We start from the raw sequence: 23,019 nt of genomic DNA on the forward strand, positions 1-23,019 counted from the left end.
CAGTCTATGTGTCAGGTTAAGCACAAGGATTTAGGCCAGGCTGGATGAAGCCTTGGGTGGGATGGTTTAGTGTGAGGTGTCCCTGCCCATGGCAGGGGGGTTGGAACTGGATGATCTTGAGGTCCTTTCCAACCCTAACTATTCTATGATTCTATGATTCTATTGTTTTACCCAAAACCAGCTAAAAAGGAATGGCGAAAGTCTCTGGAGGGGCACTTCCCCAGAGACCCTGACACCCCCTTTACTGTTACCTTCATTTACAGTGTCTGAATCAGACAGGTGGAAAGGGGCTATTAAGTGAGCCCAGGGTTTTGTTCAGAGCATGCAAGCATGGGTCAGCTTCAGCCCAAGCCATACAGCATTAAATGCTGGCCTGGGGAACGGCAGCACCTCCACAGGCAGTGGAGGAAAGCAACTGAGTGAAGTGCGGCTTGTTTCTGGTGAGCTCCTGCTCAGGCTGTCCTCAGAAATAACCCCCTCCCTTCTTTATCTGCTGCTTCCCACCGCTGCCCTGTTGGCTGTTGCTTTTTTCTTTGCATCTAAGCAATCTGCCGTGGGTTTTGTGTGATGTGCAGTGAGGGCCTGGCTCACCGCTGCATGTTTTGTGCGAGTAGATAATAGGGTTTGGCTGCAGGGAATCAGGATTGGGAACATTTCCTGAGGAAAGTGCTTCTGTCACTTAGATTACACTTTGAGTTGTGATATATTAACTGTGAAAGAACGTGGCATTCGTAGGATTCCTCCTGCCTTACAAATCCATCCATGCAGGCAGTGAGTTAATGCATAAAAACACAGCCACTCCCTCACAGAGGCACACGTGAGCTTCTCCAGTGCTGGGATTTTCCCTTCCAATGTCTAATGGAGCCTAAAAGGGTGTAAAAAATTAATGTAGCCACACATCTCCTCTTGGACATACATTTTAAAAGACTCAGGGGAGTGATTTCAGCCATGGCCTGGAACAGTGATGCTCAGTAAGGGCAGCGCGTCCGGCTGTCCCAGCACCCGGGATGGGCAGGCCGAGCATGTCACACACACAGGACAGACCCATCACCACACACACATTAATTATCCTAATGACCCCAGGGAGGCAGCCTGGGCTCCCCAAGCCTTCTGCTTCTGAGGCCCCAGCCCCGAGCTATGCATCCATCAGGAACGTGGCCAACATCCTGTTAAAGAGCTGACACTTCCCATCAGTGCCAGCCACGCAAAGGCAACATGTTTTGTATAAACTCTTTCCACAACACAACTAATGGGTTATCAGGGAGCACAGCCTCGCTCCACACACACAGCAGCCACCCCACAGCACGTAGAATCCAGCTGAACACAGTGAGATATTCTCATCACATCCACCCAGAAGTACAGACGGGATTCAAAGCCATCAGTACAGACTGGCTATAGAGGGGAGAAAACTGGAGGTATCACTCAGCAGGGGAACACTGGGTTAATCTCAGCAGGGAAGGTGAGAGGAAGGTCTTTAACCATCCAGCAGCAGCAAACCCCGTGATCCTTGGCAATGCAATCATTGTTATTTGGGAGAGGAAAAAAGCCACCTCCTGAATATACGTGCTCTGGCACCAGCTGGGTTTAGCCTACACCCTGCATTGGGACATCAAATGAGGGGTTAGCATCTCTTATACCAATGTGCCTTACCCCTGATTTTCAGTCTCATTTCTTCCACTCATTTCTCTGCATGTACATGAGATTTCTTCATTCTCCAGAATGAAAATCCTATGTGCAAGAATAAACCAGCTCATCTCACATAGCTCTATCACCAGGCTCAGGTGGCCTTTGAAAATCTGAGTCTGTATGAACAGCAACCAAACATCCTCCACATTTCCAATCTGGCTTTGCATAAAGATCAGGAGGATGTAACTGGCATTCCCGGCTCTCAGTTCCCTCCACACTTCCCTCGTGAACCTCATATTCTTCTCTTAATGGCTTCAGAGACTGAACAACTGTTTCAATTAAAACTTTAACGTGAAAAGAAAAGTATAATCTATTTTAAACCCAAGAATTCTCTTCCAGAAACTCGAGAGACAAGTCTGGTTCCCCTGGAACGTCCCCACCAAAAATCCAGCTTCAGTGACTGCTTCAGAAGTCATTTATAGAAACTTCTCCTTTTGGCAAAATGACCTGGTAATCCTGGAGGGGAAAAACCCCCAGCACTTTCTGAAGCTTTGGACCCAGCCATATGCAGCTCACCAGGTTCATTTGTGTTATTTTCCCTACACAAAGGTGGAAAATACAGACATGGAGTAAGGATGGCTGAGTACCAGTGATCCTCGTAGGCAGCTCTGCCCCTGCATACAGGACAGCATCACCAAACCCCACCATATCTCATCACACATGAACACGCTGCCCTGTGTTCTGCAGATACACAGATCCAAACACAGAAAGACCCAAGCCCAGAAACATAAGATATCCAAAAGACCTGCTCGAGTCCAGAGGAGGCCATGGAGCTGCTGCGAGGGCTGGAGCAGCTCTGCTCTGGAGCCAGGCTGAGAGAGCTGGGCTGGGGCAGCCTGGAGAAGAGAAGGCTCCTGAAGGGGAGACCTGAGAGCAGCTCCAGTGCCTAAAGGGGCTGCAGGGAACCTGGAGAGGGGCTTGGGACAAGGGCCTGTAGGGACAGGCCAAGGGGAATGGCTTGAACCTGCCCGAGGGGAGACTGAGCTGAGCTCTTAGGCAGAAGCTGTTCCCTGTGAGGGTGCTGAGGTGCTGGCACAGGGTGCCCAGAGAAGCTGTGGCTGCCCCATCCCTGGCAGTGCTCAAGGCCAGGCTGGACACAGGGGCTTAGAACAACCTGTTTCACAACCTGCCAGCATTCCCTGGACAAGCCCACCTCCTGCTCCAGACCATCCACACTGCCAGGACAAAGTATAAGATTTCCGATATACCATTCCAAAACATTGACATACAAAACCATAGGAAAACCCCCAAATACTAAATGTTCTCACAGTGCTGGTGCTAGACAGAGTGAGGAGGAGAAGAAAACACAGAGGAAACACGGTGCCAGGTTATAACTACTGAGGGATACAAAGGTGGCTGCTTTGACCCAGCATGAGCTGTTCCTCCATGGCCCCCTGCCAGGTCTATGCCAGGAGCTGACATTGGAATGGGGAACATCAAACGGGGACCTTGGGACCCAGCCACTGTGGGTGATGAAAAGGCAAGAAGGAAGGGAAAAAGAAACCACTCTCCTGGTTACCACCACCTCCATCCCTGCCTTCTGCTGCTCCTACAGTTTCACGCTCACCAGAACGGGGTTTGCTCCATAAATACAAGCAGCCCGTGCTCAGCAGCCAGGCAGTGCAATCCCAAATCCCAGCCATCCGGCTGTTTACTGGAAGGGACACACTTATGGATCACAAATGGGATCCATCCTCTGGTATGTCCTGTGCCATTAGCATCTCCAGTTAGCCCCGGCACAGCTCTGCCTGCAAGTACTACAGCAGCTCCAAAGCTGGTTTTAAAGCACCGATTCCTGCTGCTAGCAAACCTCCCTGCTTTGCTGTTTTATAAGGAAACATGTTGGCATGGTGTCTGTGGGACGAAGCTTATTTCAAAGCCTCAGGGCTCTCAAGCAAGGCTGGCTGCCCAGCACTGGTGCCTCTGCCCTGTCCAAGATGTGATGCTGCTCAGAGAAGTTGCCATCCACCCCAAAACAAGCTCTTCTCCCCCTGCATCCTCCCCAAAGAGGCTTCTCACGGACTAGGGACCCCAAAACTCACAACACCTCTGACCAGCCACCCCAGCAGCACAAACTATTGGCATTTCAGCGATGCTTGCTGGCAATGCGGCACACCTCCGAGCCCTCACCATGGAAAAATCCAATGGGAAGGGGGCCCAGGCTTGGCAAAGAACCCGTCACCCTTTGGTTTGTAGTTAACCACACCGTGCCACAGCCTGCTCAGGGTGATGAGCAGCTCGCAAGGGAGAGTAGAAGGAAGCCCTGGTTGACAGAGTCAAGTTCCTCGGCAGTGCAAGCGGTTTGGCTCTCTGGTTTCCACCGCAGTCTCAGTATGAGAAGAGTCTTTTGGGTTTTGGTTTGTTTGGGTTGGTTTTGAATGAATAAACAGGGAAACAGATCATCAGGACAAATAGCACAAATCAAAATGATTCCGGATCCAACTTGCAATGTCATCTAAGTAGCCGTAGCATTTCGCATGGAAAGCCGGACTGGAGCCTTGGAAGGAAACCCCGGGAGTCAGAGAGCAAGGGCAAGGAAGCAAGTGGTTACCGGGTATGCTGTGCACAACTTACCTTCGAAAGTCAAATAAAACTTTCCTCTGTCAAACCAAACGAGGGAAGGCTGTTCATTCTCTGTATGGCCGGGAGTTGAAGCGGGATGGGAAAGGTTAAGGAGAGGGAGAGAGAAGGACACAGTGTGAGTCACAGAGCAGGTCATTTATCTCGCTACGGGGAGGGGACGAGGCACTGCAAGCCGTTCACGTGCAAGGAAAGGAGGGGCTTGAAACTCTGGTTTTGGCTTAGGAAACAGAAAGCAGAAAGCAAAGCTATGGAAGCCCAGATGGAAGAGTATTTTTGCCTGCTTGGTAAGGATTTCAGGGGGGTTTCTCTTTCTTTGTCTAGAGTAGAAGCAGCTTCTTGGCTCATGCACTCCAATAGCGTATTCTAACTGCACTGATTTTAGGAACCATGCCCTTATCCTCTTCACTTCCGGTGATGTCTCAGACAACAGCGTTTTCCCAGTGGGATGCTGAGCCGCATGCCACACCGGTGTGCAGAATAGGTGACAGTGAAACATAGGTGCTTTGTGTTGCATTTCAGGACATAAAACTTGCGGATAAACAGACACACACAGAGCAGGAGATGCCTAGCTGGAAGTTTCCCTTTCCTATCACAACTACCAGCTCCCTGCACTCAAACTGCTTCAAGAGCCACACTGGATAACAAGTCCTGTCCAAATAACTAAGGGCAGGGGTGGAAAACGATGTTTTGAGCTGTTAAATTAACCTTTTTGAACTCAGGAGGTGATGGTGTTTCACCTCAAAGTCCTTTTTGTCACTCAGAAACTGTCATGCAAGGTGCTGTGAGCGATGGGTGCCGGGGCGCAGGGTGCCCGCAGCCTCCCCACTCCAAAGCCAAGATGTCTTGATAGTGCCCTGCTAATACAGTACCTGCAGGCGTCTCACAGCGCCTTTCAAACGTGGGCAGTTTGTCAATAAAAGCATCATCTTCTGATAACACAAGCAGAAGAAACGCAAAAGAAAGGAAACAAAACAAGAATGAAAAAGCGAATCCCAAATGAAATCGAGCAGCGCTTTTAACAACGGGAAGAGACAGAGAAGGATCTTAACGAGAAGAGCAACAGGCGCTGACACAGGAAGAACAGCTTCTTTCCCTGCTATGACTTATTCAGACTGCACATGCAACCACAACGAAAGCAAACCAGACCAGCACAGAGGACAAGTAAAGGAAAAGGCACTGGAACAGAACGCCCATGGAAATTGTGAATGCCCCATCCCTGGCAGTCTTCAGGTTGGACACAGGGGCTTGGAGCAAGCTGCTCCAGTGGAAGGGGTCCTTGCACGTGGCAGGGGTTGGAGCTGGAGGAGCTTTAAGGTCTCTTCCAACCCAAACCATTCCACGATTCTATGATTCTATGGAATAACTCTTCCACATGCTCTCTGGACTAATTTCCTCAGACTTTGCCATGGAAAACAAGAGATGCAGAGTGTAGGGGAGATGGACCCAGCAGCAAGTGCTCTCATGGGATCTCCAGAGGTCCCTGACCCGCTGTTGTGACCAGACATCCCTGCTCCCTGCCCTGTACACCTTTTACCGTATCTTCTTTGTATTCTAAGCAATAAACCCATGATGGGTTTGCAGCCAGCACAGCGAGGTGAGTGCTGAATGGATGCTCACCCAGCACCGCTGCCTGCCCTCGCCCTGGCCACCTTGGTGGGGAGAATGGGGAGATGCCCCATCTGCCCCTGCCTGCCCCCTGTTCAGCTTATCCCAGGCCAAATCCTGGCAATAAGGCACCCACTGCTTTGTTTGCGTGGAGCTGGAAAGGCAAAACATGGAGATGCTGCTCCTGGCTGTCATGTCCAGTGTCCCTCTGCCATGGGGTGACCCCAGAGCCATGATTTCATCTCTCTGCCAAGGAAAGCCCCAGTGAAAGTGATAGGAGCCAGGGGACTGGAGCACCTCCCGTATGAAGACAGGCTGAGGAAGTTGGGGCTGTTCAGCCTGGAGAAGAGAAGGCTGCGTGGGGACCTCAGAGCAGCCTTCCAGTACCTGAAGGGGGCCTATAGGGATGCTGGGGAGGGACTCTTCATCAGGGACTGTAGTGACAGGACAAGGGGTAATGAGTTAAAACTTAAACAGGGGAAGTTTAGATTGGATCTAAGGAGGAAATTCTTTCCTGTTAGGGTGGTGAGGCACTGGAATGGGTTGCCCAGGGAGGTTGTGAGTGCTCCATCCCTGGCAGTGTTCAAGGCCAGGTTGGATGAAGCCTTGTGTGGGATGGTTTAGTGTGAGGTGTCCCTGCCCATGGCAGGGGGGTTGGAACTGGATGATCTTGAGGTCCTTTCCAACCCTGACTATTCTATGATTCTATGAGGCCAGCGGACACAGCTTCTTACCCACTCTGAATGCATCAGCCCCCACTGCTCAGGGTGGGTACATCATTAAAAACATCAAGCAGCAATTTTTGTTCACAACAATATGTGTGTTAGAGAGAAAAACAATAACTTTTAACCCAAGAGCAGGACCCGTTGCCTGCTCAGCCTACAGAACCAGCACACCACCCCCACTGCCTCTTGAAGACCGCACAGTTATCCCTGTCCTCAGCCTGGCTGCTCCCCTCCACCAATATCATGTTCACCACCATGCCAAGGCCACCAACAGCCCCACCACCAGCAGCCAAAGCTGCAGGACAACGGGCACAGACAGGACCGACACACGGGGGACGCTCGGGGCTGGCCAGCCCCTTGCTTGAGATGCTTCCTTTTCCCCACAGCACGCTGTGACGGTGACCAACAGCCGGCAAACAGGTACAAGCATCTACAACACCTCGAGAGTGAAGCAAACAACAGGACGGAGACGCAGGTCGGACACTCCAGTAAACCTACAGGGAAGGTTTGCATGGACACCATGGGCATGGCACCCACTGCACGGCACATGGAGCTGGGTGGTGATGCCACCACTCCCCATGGCTCATAAGGTGACAGCAACAGGACATGCTGCAGCCAGGACCATGGCCGAGCACACACAACCACCAGCCTGGTTCGGCTTCTCAGAGGGTTGGGTTTCCAGCTCCCCATATGGAGCCCATCAGCCAGCCCTCACCAGTGATGGACTGCAGAGCTCCTTCCCCACCACGCAAACCAGGAGTGCTCATCACAGGAGACATGGGAAGGAAAGAAAAAGGAGGAAGGTGTTCCTGGAAGATGGAGCTGCGGGAAGCAAGGGGCAGCAGGGCTGGCAGCCGGGTGGGATGGCAGGGATGGAGGAGGAGGAGGGAGCGCCAGCAGCCAGGACGGAGGGGATGGAAGGGATAGAGGGGTTGGAAGGGATGGAAGGGAAGCACAGTGGGGGGCCTGGCATATGGAGCCTGGGAGCTGCCAGCCAGACTTCATTCACATTTCTGATTCCAGGCCCCAGCGAGAGGCCTAGAGGGGCTTGGCAATATCCATGTTTTTCAGGACATTACTCCAAAAGAAAACTACAGCACTTGTATCTGTGTCCAGGTAACGGTTTGGAAGGGCCTCTTCCAAAACCCATTTCCCACTGCCACTTTAAGGGGAGGTTTGAATTTAGGTCATTCAAAGCGATACAGTATTAGTTGTCTCCTGGATCCCAAGGTCTGGCTTCCAGCCCCCCTCCCCTCCAGGCACAAGCATCTCCCGCTGTAAAAAGCTTATTTTGACCAGATGTACAGACCATAATCACAATGTACATTATATTCACTTGGTGACAACCTCTACCTTCACCAGTCATCTTCCCCATCATCCGGGGCTGCCACAGAGCAAGCTTCCCTAGCAGCATCACGCTCATGACACATCACACCCCCCCTCAAATCCCTCTTTGCGTTTAAAAGCCTGATGAAAGCTAATGAATGTCAACCCAAAGAACCGTACTGAAGGACATTCAGAAGTAGGAAAGGGGAAAGAACAGCAGTGCTGTATGTGTTTACCAACGGTGGGAGTGGTGGCTGCACTCAGGGAATTGGTGGAAGATATGGAAGAAGTACTTTCAGCCCGGGCTAAAGGTGCTATCGGAGGAGGGCTGGAGGAGTGAATAGGAGGGCTGAAAGGCCTGGACTGTAGAGAAACATAAAATAACAGCAGGTTAAAGGAAATATGCACAGCAACATTTGCATCAAACAAACAGAAGCTTTCGCATCAAGCCGTAACCCTCTGCGTACCTCCAGGCCCGCCAGTGCCACTGGCATCCCAGGGCAGCCCCACTGGGTTAGTGCAAGCCTGAACAACTTCAGTTCTTTTAGTGCCAATGGCGTTTTAGTCTGGACCTAGAAAACTGCCAGATGATTCCCAACATCTTGTGGGTCTGGGTGTTTGAGGTCCCCATCCCCACTGAGGATGGGAATTCTATGGCCATTAGATGGATTGAACGCACTTAGCATTGAAACGGGAGCAGTGCCCATCACGTGCCAGCTCACCAGGGATCAGCTCTTTATGTCCTTAAGGATCCTTTGTGGATTCCAGGCCAGTTGGACTGGGCTTGGAGCAAGCTGCTCCAGGGGAAGGGGTCCCTGCCTGTGGCAGGGGCTGGAGCTGGATGAGCTTTAAGGTCCCTTCCAACAGGAAACCAGGCTGGGATTCTGCAATGACTTTATATCTATAAACACCCTCTATAACTTACCTGAAGCAGCCTGGACAGAACCCAACAGCCCAGCCAGCACGTTATGGTGATGGCCACCCCCTCCCCTAGCCAGACACCCTTCCCAGCACAGCCAGAGCTGCCTTGCTCTGCTCCAGCAACCAGGCTGGGAATGGAGACCCACCAGCCCTCCCGGTGCACACCACACTCCTGACCATGAACATACCACATCGGCCACAGCGGGCTTGCCGGGGGGCAGCTTGGGCCGGGAGGGGGGCCGGGGTGGTGGCGGTGGTGGGGTGCTGCAGGTAGCCAGCGGCGTGCTGGGGCGAGCCGGGGACGAGGAACCTGCAACAGAGGAGAGCTGTGAGTGCGCTGCAGGCTGGACCCAGAGCTGCCCACCCCGTGCCCGTCTGGGTGCAGGGACCAGAGGTCTGTCCCGCAGGAGCTGGTGTGGGTGCTCACACATGCGCTGCACACGCTTCCATGGATCATTGCTCCACACCAGCAGCATGGAGAATTGCTTTTTGGCATTGCTGATGCGAGTGGATTTCTCACAGGGAATGCCCGTCTGTGCCGGGTACTCGACTCCCTCAGCCAGCATCCCTATGCAAAAGTAATGGAGGAATCTTATGGCTTTCCTGAGAACCACACATGGGCAGGAGGAAAACGATGCCTCACCCCTGCAGCAACTGATGCTGATGCCCCAGCTCCTGGGGTGTCAGAGCCAGTGAGCAGGGTCAGTCCCCCACCATGGCAATGAGGGGTCCTGGTCAGAGGGGTAAAGCTTTGCCTGAACAAAGAAGAGTGGAAGAGCAGGGTTACCAGATTTCCTGGAAGCTTAATGTGTTTTCCAGCCCTCTGGAAGTGTTTCAGAGAAGAGGGTGCTGCTGTTGGGATTCCTGTGGTTCCCAGCAGCCACTGCCTTGCTGCGAAGGGGAACTTTCTGCAGTCAAATAGAAGCGCTATCCGATGCTGAAGAGGATGCTCAGCAGATTGTTTTGCTCCAGGTACCGCAGCTCCCCCCAGGTAAGCTCAGACAGTAAATCCTGGCTGTTCACTTGCACAGCTCCAAAATTCAAACCTTATTTATTTAGAATCCTAACCTGGGAACCCGAGTGTAAACTTTTCCCTCCATATCCCAGTGAAAGCCTGACAAAACAGGAATTATTCAGGGAAAGCAACTACCAGCACTGTACGAGTGTCAGAAGGTGGAGGCTTCAAAGGTGCCCTTTGCTCCAGCTCAGAAGCAGACACCAGCTAGCCAAAACCCTGCCAGACCTCAGCTTTCATGCAGGGAGGTTTAGACCTCAGGTAGTGAAGGTCCCTGGGAGACCCATGTACCTACCTCTAGATAGCCTCTACAACAAGAAACTGTGACACCCGGTTGTAAACCAGCATGAATCAGAAGCCTACTTAGATGCTGGGCTTGGAGCAAGCTGCTCTAGTGGAAGGTGTCCCTGCCCGTGGCAGGGGTTGGAACTGGATGAGCTTTAAGCTCCCTTCTAACCCAAAGCATTTTATGATGATTCCATGCTGGTCCCAGCCCTTGGTGACACCCAGGAACCCAGGCAACCACGGGACATGAAGGCAGGAAGGTGCCCTAGGATGGTTCTGCTCCCTGGCATGTGAAAGCCCAGGGAAGGGTGCAGCAACGGTGGTCATGGAAAGGTGCAGAGGGCAGGAGCAGGACGGTGCTGGATCCACGCTGTGCATCCAGACTGGCTGCCACAGGATGCAGCTTTCCAAAGATTTCCCTGATTTTGATAGGGGATTTCAATACTGCATTTTTAGAGCCCGCTGTCCTGGGTAAGGCTGAGGTGTGAGTGGGCTGCAAAGCGCACCAGACAGGAGATGATTCCTGGGGAAGACACATGGATCCTCCCAAACAGGCAGCGCTGCCTCGCCAAGTGGGTTTTCTCCATCCATCCGGAGCCACCGGCACATCTGCATCCTGCAGATCTCTGCTCACACATGGCACTGGCTCACTTGGCACGGAGGTGGGGAGCAGTGTGGGAAGAAGCTTGCTCTTTCCTGCTGCCAATCTCCTGGAGAAGTCTCAGCTCCAACCAGTGCCCCAGCAGTCAGTCCCTGTCCCGCTCACCCACCCCACCGACCCAGCACAGAAAAGACATCACCACTGAAGCAAAGCCACACTTGCAGCAACAGCCACGCTCAGGGGGATGGCCCCAGCACCCTACATATATCTGTGGAGGTGGCAAGCCCTCAGAGCAACAGCATGGCCTTCAAGCTCACACGAGGCTGATGACAGCGGTTGGACACCCAACACACCCATCGTCTCCCACCACTGCCTGCATGGATCTGCAGGGGTAATCCTCCAGAAAAGAACTTTTCATGGATGCGGGATTTCTGGTGCGGATGGGATTTGAGCGTCACACTTCACTGGTACAGAAAGTGCCCTGGGGTCAGCCTCTAAAGTGGCACGATCAGGTTGCACCTCCTCAAGCACCGTGGGCACTGTGTAAGCTGACCCCTGCGAGCTCCTTTGCCCTGATGGGCACACAGACATTCATAATTCAGCAGGCGAAGCCAGGCAGTCAGCACCATGCTGCATGAACTGCTCAGGTTCTGCCCCGGTGAGAGGTTCACCCTGGAAGCTGTTCCTCCAGAGCTGGCTGGACACCCGAGCTCTCACGATTGAGTGACCAAGCACCATTCAGACCTGTGCCGCCTCTGAGTTATTTGGTATCTGCCACCCTGGGGTGACCAAATGCAGTGATCCATCCATCTGCAATAGGTTTATACCCCCCTTGGTGTGAGGCTTGCTCAGATCATTCACCTGACATGTTTCCACCTATGTTCACTCTGAAGCCTACTTAGGATGGAGCTGCAGCAACAGCCAAATTTTGCATGGTGGGGGTTATGTGCATAGCAAAAGTGGGAAGAACAGCTCAGGGAAGCTTTGGGAAAAGGCTGTCAGACCCATCCGACCATCAGACACGCAGCAAGGAGCAGGGGAGAGGGTGACACAGGAGGCAGAGTGCAGACGCTGGACGCGGAAGCACGAGACGGCTGGGTGGGAGCACGGCGCCCGGCACAGGCACAACCAGGCGGGAAGGGGATGACGGATGCGGTCACGGCCACCCCGAAGCACAGCCAAGGCCGCGGGACGTACCGCTGGTGCTGCCCGTGCCGCTGCTGCCGCCCGGTCCGGGTGAGGAGACCACCGTGCGGTAGGTGGGAGGCGGAGGGGGAGGCGGGGTCGCTCTTTGTCCCAGCCCAAAATCTTTGGGAGAGGCGACCGGCTCCAAGTTATCCTCCTTAAGGTGCTCCGAGACCTTCTTGGGAGCCTCTTCCAGGTGGAGCGGCGAGGGGAGCGGGCGCGAGGGCTCAGCTGCCGGGGCACCGGCCGGGCTGCCCGCTGCCGGGGACCCCGCTTTGTCCCGGGGCGTCCGCTCCGGAGTGGCGCTTTCCGGGGATTGATCGGAAAAATTGACCCATTTGTCTCCTGCGTTAACAGCAGCAGACTTGGGGGAGAGCACGGGGCCAAAGATGCTGTCCAAGTCATTGATGGACGGGAGTTTGTCACCTTTGAGCTCTGCTGCTGTCTGGTCCCCTCCTGTGGTCAAAGTAGTTGATTTTACACTTAGCATGAACCCAGAGCACTGTGGTCGCACTATTCTCTATGGGGCTCTACATCAGCTACTTCCTACAGGAGATGCTTTAAAACCACCTTTTCTTATAAGCTGCCAGGGAATATAATTCATGTGCAAGAAAGCTTCTGCATCACATCATGTGCCATGTAGAATGGACCACACTGGACTGAAATACATACACTGTATGAGAGAGCATGCACCCCGGGCCAAGACTTCCTCATCGTCATCGCTCCACACACACCAGTCCCATATCATCCCAAAGTCTGGAGCTGGCTCTCGGCCTTCGCTCTGTATCATCCAAATGATATTGCTGCATCATTATCATCACTCTGAATTATCAGCAGATATTAGACTTATGCACTCAGCTCTTGCACAGTCCCCTGAATATATCTATTTATAAACACATACATCTAAATATATCTGTTTAAACATGCTGGCTTGACACTCTCAAGAACTAGGACTGGGCATGCAGTGCAGGGAAGCAGACAAGGTGTATGTATTTCAGTTGCAAGCAGCAGCAGATAAGGGTATTTTAGGGCTCTGCTCACTGAGCTACCACATGTTGTTGTTCCTATCCAACTTCATAACCATCACAGAGACAGGGCTCATCAGCAAAGTGTTACACACCCAGAGGAGGGAGATCCTCCTTCACTTGTTTTCTTGCATTCATGTTCCCCAAGGGCTGGAGCTTGGGGATCTGGCAGCTCTCTAACACCAGGAAAGCTGCCCACTGCTTTGTGTTTCACAGATTGAATGGAAGGATGGAGCGCGGACCATGGCCCTGCTACAGCCATGTGCATATGGATAACACTAACGTGCCCTCTGGGCTCCTCGTTTTGGCATCCCACCCCTGTTCCTGCATTTGGGGGGAGCCATCTGCTGTTCTACATTTAAGGGATAAAATACAGTCTTGCTAAGACAAGGGGAAAGAGACTTCTGCTGCTTGCTCTGCTTGATGCACAGGCTGACGTGTGCAGCAAACCAGACCCCAGCAAGTAAACCACAACACATGGCTGGGCATCACGTCTGCTCTGGTTGATGTCTGTAGGAGAACGCTCTGCCAGCCTGGCTGCTTACATGGACAAATCAAGCTACGGAGCATGAATGAAATCCTGACAGAAAGAGCAGTCAGCTCAGAGCAGGGAATTTCTTCATGGTGATGGTGATGACCCCCCAAGGTGCTCAGTACATGTGGGTGCAATGAGGTGGTCTGTACCCATACAGTGCCTACACAAAGATTGAGAACACGCTTTCCTTCCCCAGACCAGCCCCTCCAACAGACAGCACCCTGCCAGCAACATGAATTATATGCTTATAAGCACTTTATGTCCTATTGCAGCGTTCAACATCATCTTTCAAACCCTTCTTTCAGGCTGTCCTTGGTTCCAGGTTTCATTCTTTCTGCCAGCCCCAGGGAGCTTTTCCCACCATCCCTGAGAGCACTAGGAATTGGGGAGGGCAGGACCAGCTATCCCCCAGCACAGGCAGGCACTGCATACCCTGTTATTTCATAAGCGGACTGCACAGTGCTGCTCCAGGTAGTAACAGGGCTCTCTTTATTCCCAATTTTGAGCAGGACTTTAAGGCTAATGTTGCATTTCATTTCTAGAAATGAAATTGATCTAGAAATTAGACTCATTCCAAAGGCACTGGGGAAGAGGGAACATTAATTTCACCAGTATGACACCAAATTGGGTGTTAAAGGCATCTCAGCACCAGTCCTAAAGCATCACCCTGACTGCAGCATCCGCTGAAGCACCATGGATGCAGAAGAAGGAGGATGCACCAGGGCTAAATCTGCATCCGAAACTCAGCCGCAGGGACACTACCCCCCGCCCCCAGAGCAGCCCCTGGATCAGGCTTCCAAGGCTGTGGAATGGCACAAAGTGCGGTGCTGGGCTTTTACCTATTCCCACAGTCAGAGGAGAGCCGGTGCGTGGCGGCGTGGCCGGGATGTTTTTCGGTGGGAGTGGTGGAGGTGCTGCAAAAAGAGCAGAGAGAGGGAAAGATTCAGTGGGGGTGCATTAGGAATCATGGAATCCTGTAATGGACTGGGTTGGAAGGGAGCTTAAAGCTCCTCCAGCTCCAACCCCTGCCACAGGCAGGGACCCCTTCCACTGGAGCAGCTTGCTCCAAGCGCCTGTGTCCAACCTGGCCTTGAGCACTGCCAGGGATGGGGCAGCCACAGCTTCTCTGGGCACCCTGTGCCAGCGCCTCAGCACCCTCACAGGGAAGAGCTTCTGCCTAAGAGCTCAGCTCAGTCTCCCCTCGGGCAGGTTCAAGCCATTCCCCTTGGCCTGGCCCTACAGGCCCTTGTCCCAAGCCCCTCTCCAGGTTTCCTGTCAGCAGGTTTGCTGTGAAAGGAGGATCTGGCAGCACCGAGCAACAGACGATCACTGCTGGCTTTTTTGTTGGGTTTTAGTTGCTGTTGGTTTTCATTTTTAAGTCTTTGATTGTACTGATGGTTTAAAACCCTGAATTACCATTTTAATTAAAACCCGTAGCCTCTGAGGCACATACCTGCCTCCGCGTTCCTCATGTGCTCATCCCGCATGAATCGGGGATGCTCATGTGGGAGGGGAACATCATGGCTAATTAACCCAGTGCTGCTTTACAGGGCTATTTTGGCAAAGCAGATGCAGAATCAACTAGGTTGGAAAAGACCTTTAAGATCATAAAGTCTAAGGATGCTATGTAAATAGCATCCAAGTTCTAAACACCTGGAGGCTTGGTTTCCTCTTCTAGATGCAGGTCAGCACCATTAAGCACGGTGTCCCTGTCTCACTTATAACAAGATTATCCTTAAGGTCCCTTCCAGCCCAAACCATTCCATAATTCTATGATGAAGCAACCATTCCAGTCACAAGCATCACCTTCCCCTGGCAAGCTCATGGTGTGAGCAGGCATTGCCTTGACCTTGCCACATCAGCACTGGCAGCCAGCAGCACCAGGGCTGGGGATGGGTTTGGCACAAAATGGGTTGTGCTAATTGCTAGTAAGGGGGGAAATGAGCAGGGGAACAAGGAAGGAATAACTTCGCAGCTAGGGAGGAGGAGGAGATGTGATTCCCCCAGCTGTGCCAGGCAATGGGAAAAGTTCCAATGAAAACCAGGGATTTAGAGCTGTTTGCCTGGAGAAACCGGTGCTTCCAACCTAAATAACCAGATCATTAGCATGAAGGATCAGGTGCTCCTTGCTCCGAGGGCAGGGTGGGTTTAACCCCTGGTTCCATGCAGGCCACTTGCCTTGGCTGGAGATGTTCCACCTTGCACATTTCCCCAGCGAGGCTGTGCATCATCCCCCCCACCTTGGGTACCATCCCTCCCCCATCTTTATCCAACCTGTGTCCTTCCTCCACCATCATCACTGAAGCCAGGGGAAGTGAAACCCTCTAACCTGCTACATGATTAAAACCTGCACAATTCCAGGAATTTGGATGAGGAAAAGTGAAAGCTTTGATTCAGTTTCTGTAAATACTGAGGAATTTCTGGTTGATACTTGCACGGTCACTTACTTCCAGTTGGAAAAGGTCTCGGTAGCTTTGGGGACTCTATGCTTGTGTTGACGGGCTGGACCGAACCCCATATCTCAGGCTGATCTATAGTGGCTGGAAAATAAACAGGCACACATGTAAAGGTGATGATCAACCCAACAGTCCAACAAATACCAGCACACAGAGACGAGACACACTCGCGTGACGAGGGGAAGCTAAATAGTGACAGCAACTCCTCATTAGTTAAAGACAGAGGGGGTTCTGTAATGTCAGATAATTACAGGCTTGCCTGATTGTTAAACGTGCAATTAGTTTGACACTCACGCTGCTTGACAAACAAACCGGTGCCATTTATGTATTTGGAGGCTTATTGCATTAAGTGAGACACTGCACTAATTGCAAAAATCATGAGGAACTCTAGGATATGCTGAAAAAACCTCCGGGTCTTAAAAGGAAAGGATCCAATTGTACTCACAGGGGTTGTAGGAGGGAAAACCCCGTTTTATATCTCATTTAAACTACTGAGAGGGGAGCTACGTGTAGGGAAGTGCGCACAAGCACGGTTTGATTAAGAGAATGAACTGGCATCACTGACGACGAGACAGAGCCAGGCTACAAGGGGCAGCGGCCACTTCGTGACAGCTGAGCAGAGCCAGGAGGAGGAGAACTCTCCGGGGACAAACCGCTCCAGCGGGTGAATGGGGTTTTTCATTGGGGAGAGCAAGCCCTGCAGCTCCCTGTGCCTTGGGAGAGCTTTGGGAAAAGAAAGGCTGGGAAGGGAGCCAAGTGTCACCCTGCTCCTGTGCAGGGGAATGCTGCTTCTGGGGGGAAATGGCATTACTGAGATAGCATCTTCATGGGCACGGGGAGCTGCAATGCAGAGAGCTCCATTCTTGTCCTCCTTCAATGAAATCAGTGCGATGCTGTGGTGTGCAGCACCGCTTTGATGTACATCAGCAGAGCCTGGTGAACAGGCGTAGCCAGAGCTTCATGTGAAATCGGTGGTTTTAACATCTGTCAGCTGCTGTCATTCAGGATCTGCCCCAAGACCACACAATTAAATAACTGATTTAAATACTCTGTTTCTATAGAACCTGCACATGCTCCATCCCTGGAAGTGTTGGACGGGGCTTGGAGCAACCTGCCCTAGTGGAAGGTGTCCCTGCCCGTGGCAGCGGCTTGGAACGGGATGGGCTTTAAGGTCCCTCCCAACCCAAACCATTATAGGAGTTGATAAACCCGACCCCGCAGTGACTGTAACACATTCATCCACCCTTTGTGTTCTGCTTTAGTTTTGCCTTCCTCCTCTTCTAAGAGCTCCAGGGGGTTACTGACCAGGGCTGCCCCATTGCAGGCAGAGCAGGGTGCTGTGAGCCAGCCCCAGGGCATGGCAGAGCCGTGGGGCACTGCCAGGAGATGCCCCCCGTGTCCCTGACCCACCGTCCAGCTTCTGCTCCTCAAACGCTGACTCCAGCGGGGGCCCAAAGAGTGGTGCCAGCGCAGCCGGGTCCTCCGCGGGTTTCTTGCTGTGGGATGAGGAGACAAGGGCAGAGGAACCTTGAGGTTCAGGTACAGGAACCTTGAGGCTCAGGTACAGGAACCTTGAGGCTCAGGTACAGGAACCTTGAGGCTCAGGTACAGGAACCTTGAGGCTCAGGCTTGCACTCAGACCTGGTGCTTGACTGCAGACCTGGAGGTTTCCAGGGAGTGTTTATGCTCCAGACTAACAGGCACCAGGCAAGACACAGGGGTTTGGGCAGAGAAAAAGGAGCGCAGAGTGGTAACATCGGCTGCAGCACTGCAGTGCGGACCCAGTAATGCCCCAGCAGCCACTGAGGCACTGTGCATTGCTTCAGACCACATGGGAAAGGGGGAAAACAAGTCAAGGTCTGGACCATGCTTAGCTCCAGCACAGCGTGAGTCGAGCTCTGTGGCTGCGCAGGGCACTCTGCTCCTGAGATTTGGCTTCTAAATCAATCTATACGCACAGCACACACATGCCAGCTCTCCCCAAGAGCAGGCTCAAGGTGGGTTCTAACAAAGGACGTCCTTGCTGCTCCTGTGGAGAGCCAGAGCTGTGCCTCTGAAACGAGGATGCCACGGCCATCAGCACCTCCATTCTGCATGGATTTGTGTGGCCATGTTCTGGGGCATCCATCCCCCTTCATTCCTCATTTACACAGCATCCAAGCAGAGAGCCCATGGACCAGCAGTAAATACCCAGCGAATTTAGCACCCAGAGGGTGCTGAGGCGCTGGCACAGGGTGCCCAGAGAAGCTGTGGCTGCCCCATCCCTGGCAGTGCTCAAGGCCAGGTTGGACACAGGGGCTTGGAGCAAGCTGCTCCAGTGGAAGGGGTCCCTGCCCGTGGCAGGGGATAGAACTGGGTGAGCTTTAAGGTTCCTTCCAACCCAACCCAGGCTGGGATGCTGGATTTGGCCTATTCTTCCCACTGAGCAGCGGTGCAAACACGCAGCTGCCCACTGAAGTGCTTAAAGACCACATCAGGGCGATGGGCCTGTGCTGGATGATGATCCCAATGGACGCTGCACTGACCTGGCAGGGTCTGGCGTTGGTGTGGAGCGCCGGGGCCGCGTGATCTCCTCATCTGCAGCACAGGATGGACAGCGCAGGGTTAGAGCCCTTCCACCACCTGCCCCAGACATCACCCTCAGCCCCCTCGGCCCCCCCGTTGGTGTGAGGCTCACACCACGCACAGCACGTGTCCCATCCCATGCCTGCTATGGGGATCCTGGCAGGAAAAGGTCTGGTTTTTAAGCTGGATTTTGTTTCTGTAGAGAACTAGACCAGGTAGCTGCTTCTATAGGTACCTCGAGGATGTCCCCTATGGCCTTCTTCAAGGAAGGCATTTGGATGCCATCATTTCTGCCAGAAGCACTGTAAAGCAACCCTAACCCACTCCCCTATATCCCCCCTTCCCGCAATACCACCGCCACACATATAACAACTGTTTCTGAAGGCTGCAGAGCATACTTACTGGATAAATTCCTTTTAATCGTCCCCTGGAATTAGAAACACACGAGGTAAGAGGGATGCACAGGGACACGGGTGCACGGCAGTTGTCACCCAAGGAGGGACACAGCGGGAGCAAAGCAGCCCAGCAGATGCAGCAGGAATTGCCTGTCTTGGGTGATATCTACTGTACGTGGCTGAGATATGCCCGGCTGCACATGTGTGTTGTGAAATCCCATTCGCTCCCAGCACACAGGGAGCAGAAAAAACCCTTTGAAAAGGATTTTTAGCCATGAAAATGCATCACCTGGCATGCTGCATTCACAGCCATCCCGACTGCCAGGGGCTTACAGGGGTCACTTACAGCTTCACCCCATGGTGATGGCACAAACCCCAAATCCTACGTTTCATGGCTGCAGATTGATCTAAATAATGCCTTTTTAGCAATCTAAATCCTCCCTTTTTCCATACAACACACATGGGCTTGTGCACAGCAAAAACCACCCCCACCTGGACCATAGGAGCTGGGGCTTCACGGCAGAGGGGGGAGCAGGATGGGCAGTGAGGGTACCCCAGGACCACAAGCAGCATCCCCAGGAGGGTTGCAAGGATGCAGGTCAAGCCACAGAGGATGCCCATCACTGGGGCCCACTTTGCCGTGGTGACAGTGACCAGGTCCTACCATCACCTGGGTCACACAACAGCGTCTAACGGCACCAGCACCCTTCCCCTGCGCTCACCACGTAAGCCCAGCACAGACTCAGCCCCCCCAGGCCCCCCATGCTCGAGCAGCAGGGGCAGGAGCAGCGAGCACGGGCGCTTACCGGGCTGCGCCGCTGCGGTCAGCGAGAAGGAAGAGAGAAGAGACACCTGGTCAGAGAGCAACAGGTCAGCACCCCGAGTCCCCAGCACCCGTCACACCCTCATCATGGCTTCGCAGAGCACAGTGCACGGGGGTTCCTCCTCCACGCAGCCCCCAGCACCCACCAGTGGGAGCAAACCCCTTGCCCGTGTGTCACTGTAGCCATGGGGCATAAGGCAGGGGGAGAGCAGCATCCAGAGAGCCCCCTGAGGAACCCAAACCCTATGGAATGAATGAATGTCCCCATTCTGGGCTTAGAATCACTGGAAGCCCAATCCTCTCAGGGAAGCCATCACCACTGCATACAGCAGCACTGCAGAGGTCATGGACCACCGATGGGGTTTTCTGCCTTCTCGTATCTTTTGATATGCAAGGATGCACGTAAAACATGCGCAGGTAAAGCCGTGCCCTCAGGCACCTTCTCCGACATGTGCCTCACCCACTACAGGGTGAAACTACACAGGGTTTGACGTGTGGGTTGGCACTCTGACGTGGTTTAGTGGTGGCCTTGGCAGTGCTGGGGAACGGTTGGACTTTGTGATCTTAAAGGTCTTTTCCAACCTGGTTGATTCCCTGGTTCTGTACGCCCCCAGACTACGCACAAGCAAAGCCAGCCTAGCTCCATAGTAAAGTGCTCCAAGTTAAATCAAGGGAGAAGGAAAACAAACATCACGCCTTCCAAACCAGTAGGATTTGTTATTTGCATTTCACGTTTCATTCTAGAGACATGCAAAATGGGGAGCGTGCAAACCAGAGAAGATTGTGTTAAGAAGCTATGAGAGACAAAAAAATGTATTTCTTACCGGACTTCTCCTCTAAAAGAAGGCAGAAAAAGGAAGAAAACAAATGAAAAATGAGAATATAAGAGATTTTCTATAAAGGGATAACAGAGAAGTAAAAGATTTGTATTATGAAGGACATTTGAAGGATTCACACGCTTTGTCATTAACAGGCCCCGTTAGCTATAGACTGGAAGGGCCATGTAAGAGGAAAGATAAAAGGAGCAGGAAAGAGGCCTGAATATGCTGGGATGTTGCTGATATGGTACATGGCGAGGTGCAGGTTGCCCCATCACTTATACGTGCGAGGAGTGAGACCCAAGCTACTGGGCTTCAGATGGAGGATGCGGCCAGCACCAGTTTACAAGAGCATCTCCAGTTTCCTGCTTGTCTTCAAGTTGAGGCACCATAGCTTACACCCCAGATGGATGGGGAGGACAGTGCCTATGGACACAGCACCCCACTGCTCTCGTCCAGGAGAGGCCGATGCACAGGAGGGATGTGGTGCTGGAGCAGGGCTTTGCAGCTGGTTTTGGAGAGGAGACGAGCCCGGAACAAGGGCATGGACTCAGACAAGAAAGGAACTCCCTTGGATACAACACTGCTTCAGCCAGCTCCTGCCCAGGGCACTGGTGCTTTCCCGGGCAGAGGGGCCAGTGCTGCTTGCCAGGATCCGGTGTACTGGGGAGCAGCACTGCTCATGTCTCCATCTGCGCCCTTTGGCTCTGTGCGATGGGATTTGGATCCCAACACAGGGAAGCAGCACTGTTCCTTCTGTCCAGCCTGGCACAGGGCTTTTCCCTGAGCCCTCCAGGTTGAGCAGAGTCTGCACTGTTCTACAGGGAGGCACCGGCTCCAGCCCCATGCTGTGTTTACTGCTAGAGACAGCATCACTTTATATGCACAGACTGGTTTGGGTTGGAAGGGAGCTTAAAGCTCCTCCAGCTCCAGCCCCTGCCACGGGCAGGGACCCCTTCCACTGGAGCAGCTTGCTCCAAGCCCCTGTGTCCAACCTGGCCTTGAGCACTGCCAGGGATGGGGCAGCCACAGCTTCTCTGGGCACCCTGTGCCAGCGCCTCAGCACCCTCACAGGGAAGAGCTTCTGCCTAAGAGCTCAGCTCAGTCTCCCCTCGGGCAGGTTCAAGCCATTCCCCTTGGCCTGTCCCTACAGGCCCTTGTCCCAAGCCCCTCTCCAGGTTCCCTGCAGCCCCTTTAGGCACTGGAGCTGCTCTCAGGTCTCCCCTTCAGGAGCCTTCTCTTCTCCAGGCTGCCCCAGCCCAGCTCTCTCAGCCTGGCTCCAGAGCAGAGCTGCTCCAGCCCTTGCAGCATCTCCGTGGCCTCCTCTGCCCTCGCTCCAATGCTCCACATCCGTATTTTTGGCTAGGCTCTCCAGAACCCCTACACCCAGGGCTGCAGCCCAGCATCAAGGAGCAGCTACTCCCACCTCCGCAGCGGCTGCGACAGAGCCACCAGCTACACCCGGGGCCAGCGAGTGCCCTGTGGTGACTGGAGCAGCAAACCCCGCAGGCAGGGGCTTGGAATAACGTCAACGAGGGGAGGAGAAGGCACCCAGACTTGACCCCTTTTGTAAGTTCTTAGTACTTTCCCTATCCCATTCTTAATGTGTTGCACTATTTCCTATCTCCTCACAAAATCACACTGTTTCATACGTTATACGCATATACATGTGTGTACCAGACTGCTGGGGCCATCACTTTGCAAAACCAAAATCAGCTTGGTTTCACAATACAAGATTCTGTGGGTTTTTCCCCCCTCAATCAAAATTATCCACCTCTTAGGCACGTAATTGCAGCCTCCAAAACTCCCCCCATCCTTTCTGCTGCATTTTGAGCTTGGGTTTTTAACTCTTTTTTCCTTTCTGTGCTTCCCAAAGCAGCCAACTGCAGTCTCTAACCCCTAAACCTCCCTGGTCACAGCACCGGCAGCATCCAGAAGTGCACATTGCCCAAAGGGACAAGCATCAGGGGGAGCAGAGATGTGCCAGGGGCACCCCGAAGCTCTCATTAAACTCGGCCACGTCGCATTGGTTTGGAAAGAAGAAATAAAACGCATTCATTCGATCTCATCTTTGCTTCGGGTTTGAGATTCATTCACACTTCAGATACGGGCTATTTATAAATCACAGAAAGCTTCATCTGAAAAGACACTAAAGCCCACACTGAAGCCCACTGAAAGGGAAAAACCAAATCTTTTCACAGCTGAACAGATTGGGATGAGATGACAGAAATCTTGACGAGTCTTAGGGAAACCAGAGGGTGATGGTATTTATACCATGTATACACAAGGAGAGGTGACCTTTCCTTCCAGGAACCCCACATTCACCCCTGGGGTGAGAAATCTCCCTCTAACACCCATAGCGGTGGTGTGGAAAGCCCTGGGAATGAGGGCAAGGCCGATCCAATTTATGTCCTGGATGATGGTTGCATTGAAAGATAAGGGGAAAAATAAGGGAATAGTATATTCAAAT

At 52.9% G+C, this 23,019-nt stretch overlaps 1 protein-coding gene across 1 annotated transcript in view; it reads right to left on the bottom strand.

Annotated features, from left to right (window-relative positions):
- Positions 1–23,019, bottom strand: part of SGIP1 (SH3GL interacting endocytic adaptor 1) — a 55,633-nt gene that overhangs the window by 7,120 nt on the left and 25,494 nt on the right. The window contains exons 8-15 of the mRNA XM_065673101.1: positions 18,916–18,940; positions 18,474–18,525; positions 17,359–17,444; positions 15,940–16,032; positions 14,332–14,406; positions 11,945–12,388; positions 9,035–9,156; positions 8,162–8,288 (exon numbers count right to left, since the gene is read on the bottom strand). Of these exons, the coding sequence (XP_065529173.1) occupies positions 8,162–8,288; positions 9,035–9,156; positions 11,945–12,388; positions 14,332–14,406; positions 15,940–16,032; positions 17,359–17,444; positions 18,474–18,525; positions 18,916–18,940 (1,024 nt within the window). The remainder of the gene's footprint in view (positions 1–8,161; positions 8,289–9,034; positions 9,157–11,944; positions 12,389–14,331; positions 14,407–15,939; positions 16,033–17,358; positions 17,445–18,473; positions 18,526–18,915; positions 18,941–23,019) is intronic.

Source organism: Lathamus discolor, chromosome 3 (genome assembly GCF_037157495.1).
Source record: "Lathamus discolor isolate bLatDis1 chromosome 3, bLatDis1.hap1, whole genome shotgun sequence".
Lineage (NCBI taxonomy): Eukaryota > Metazoa > Chordata > Aves > Psittaciformes > Psittacidae > Lathamus > Lathamus discolor.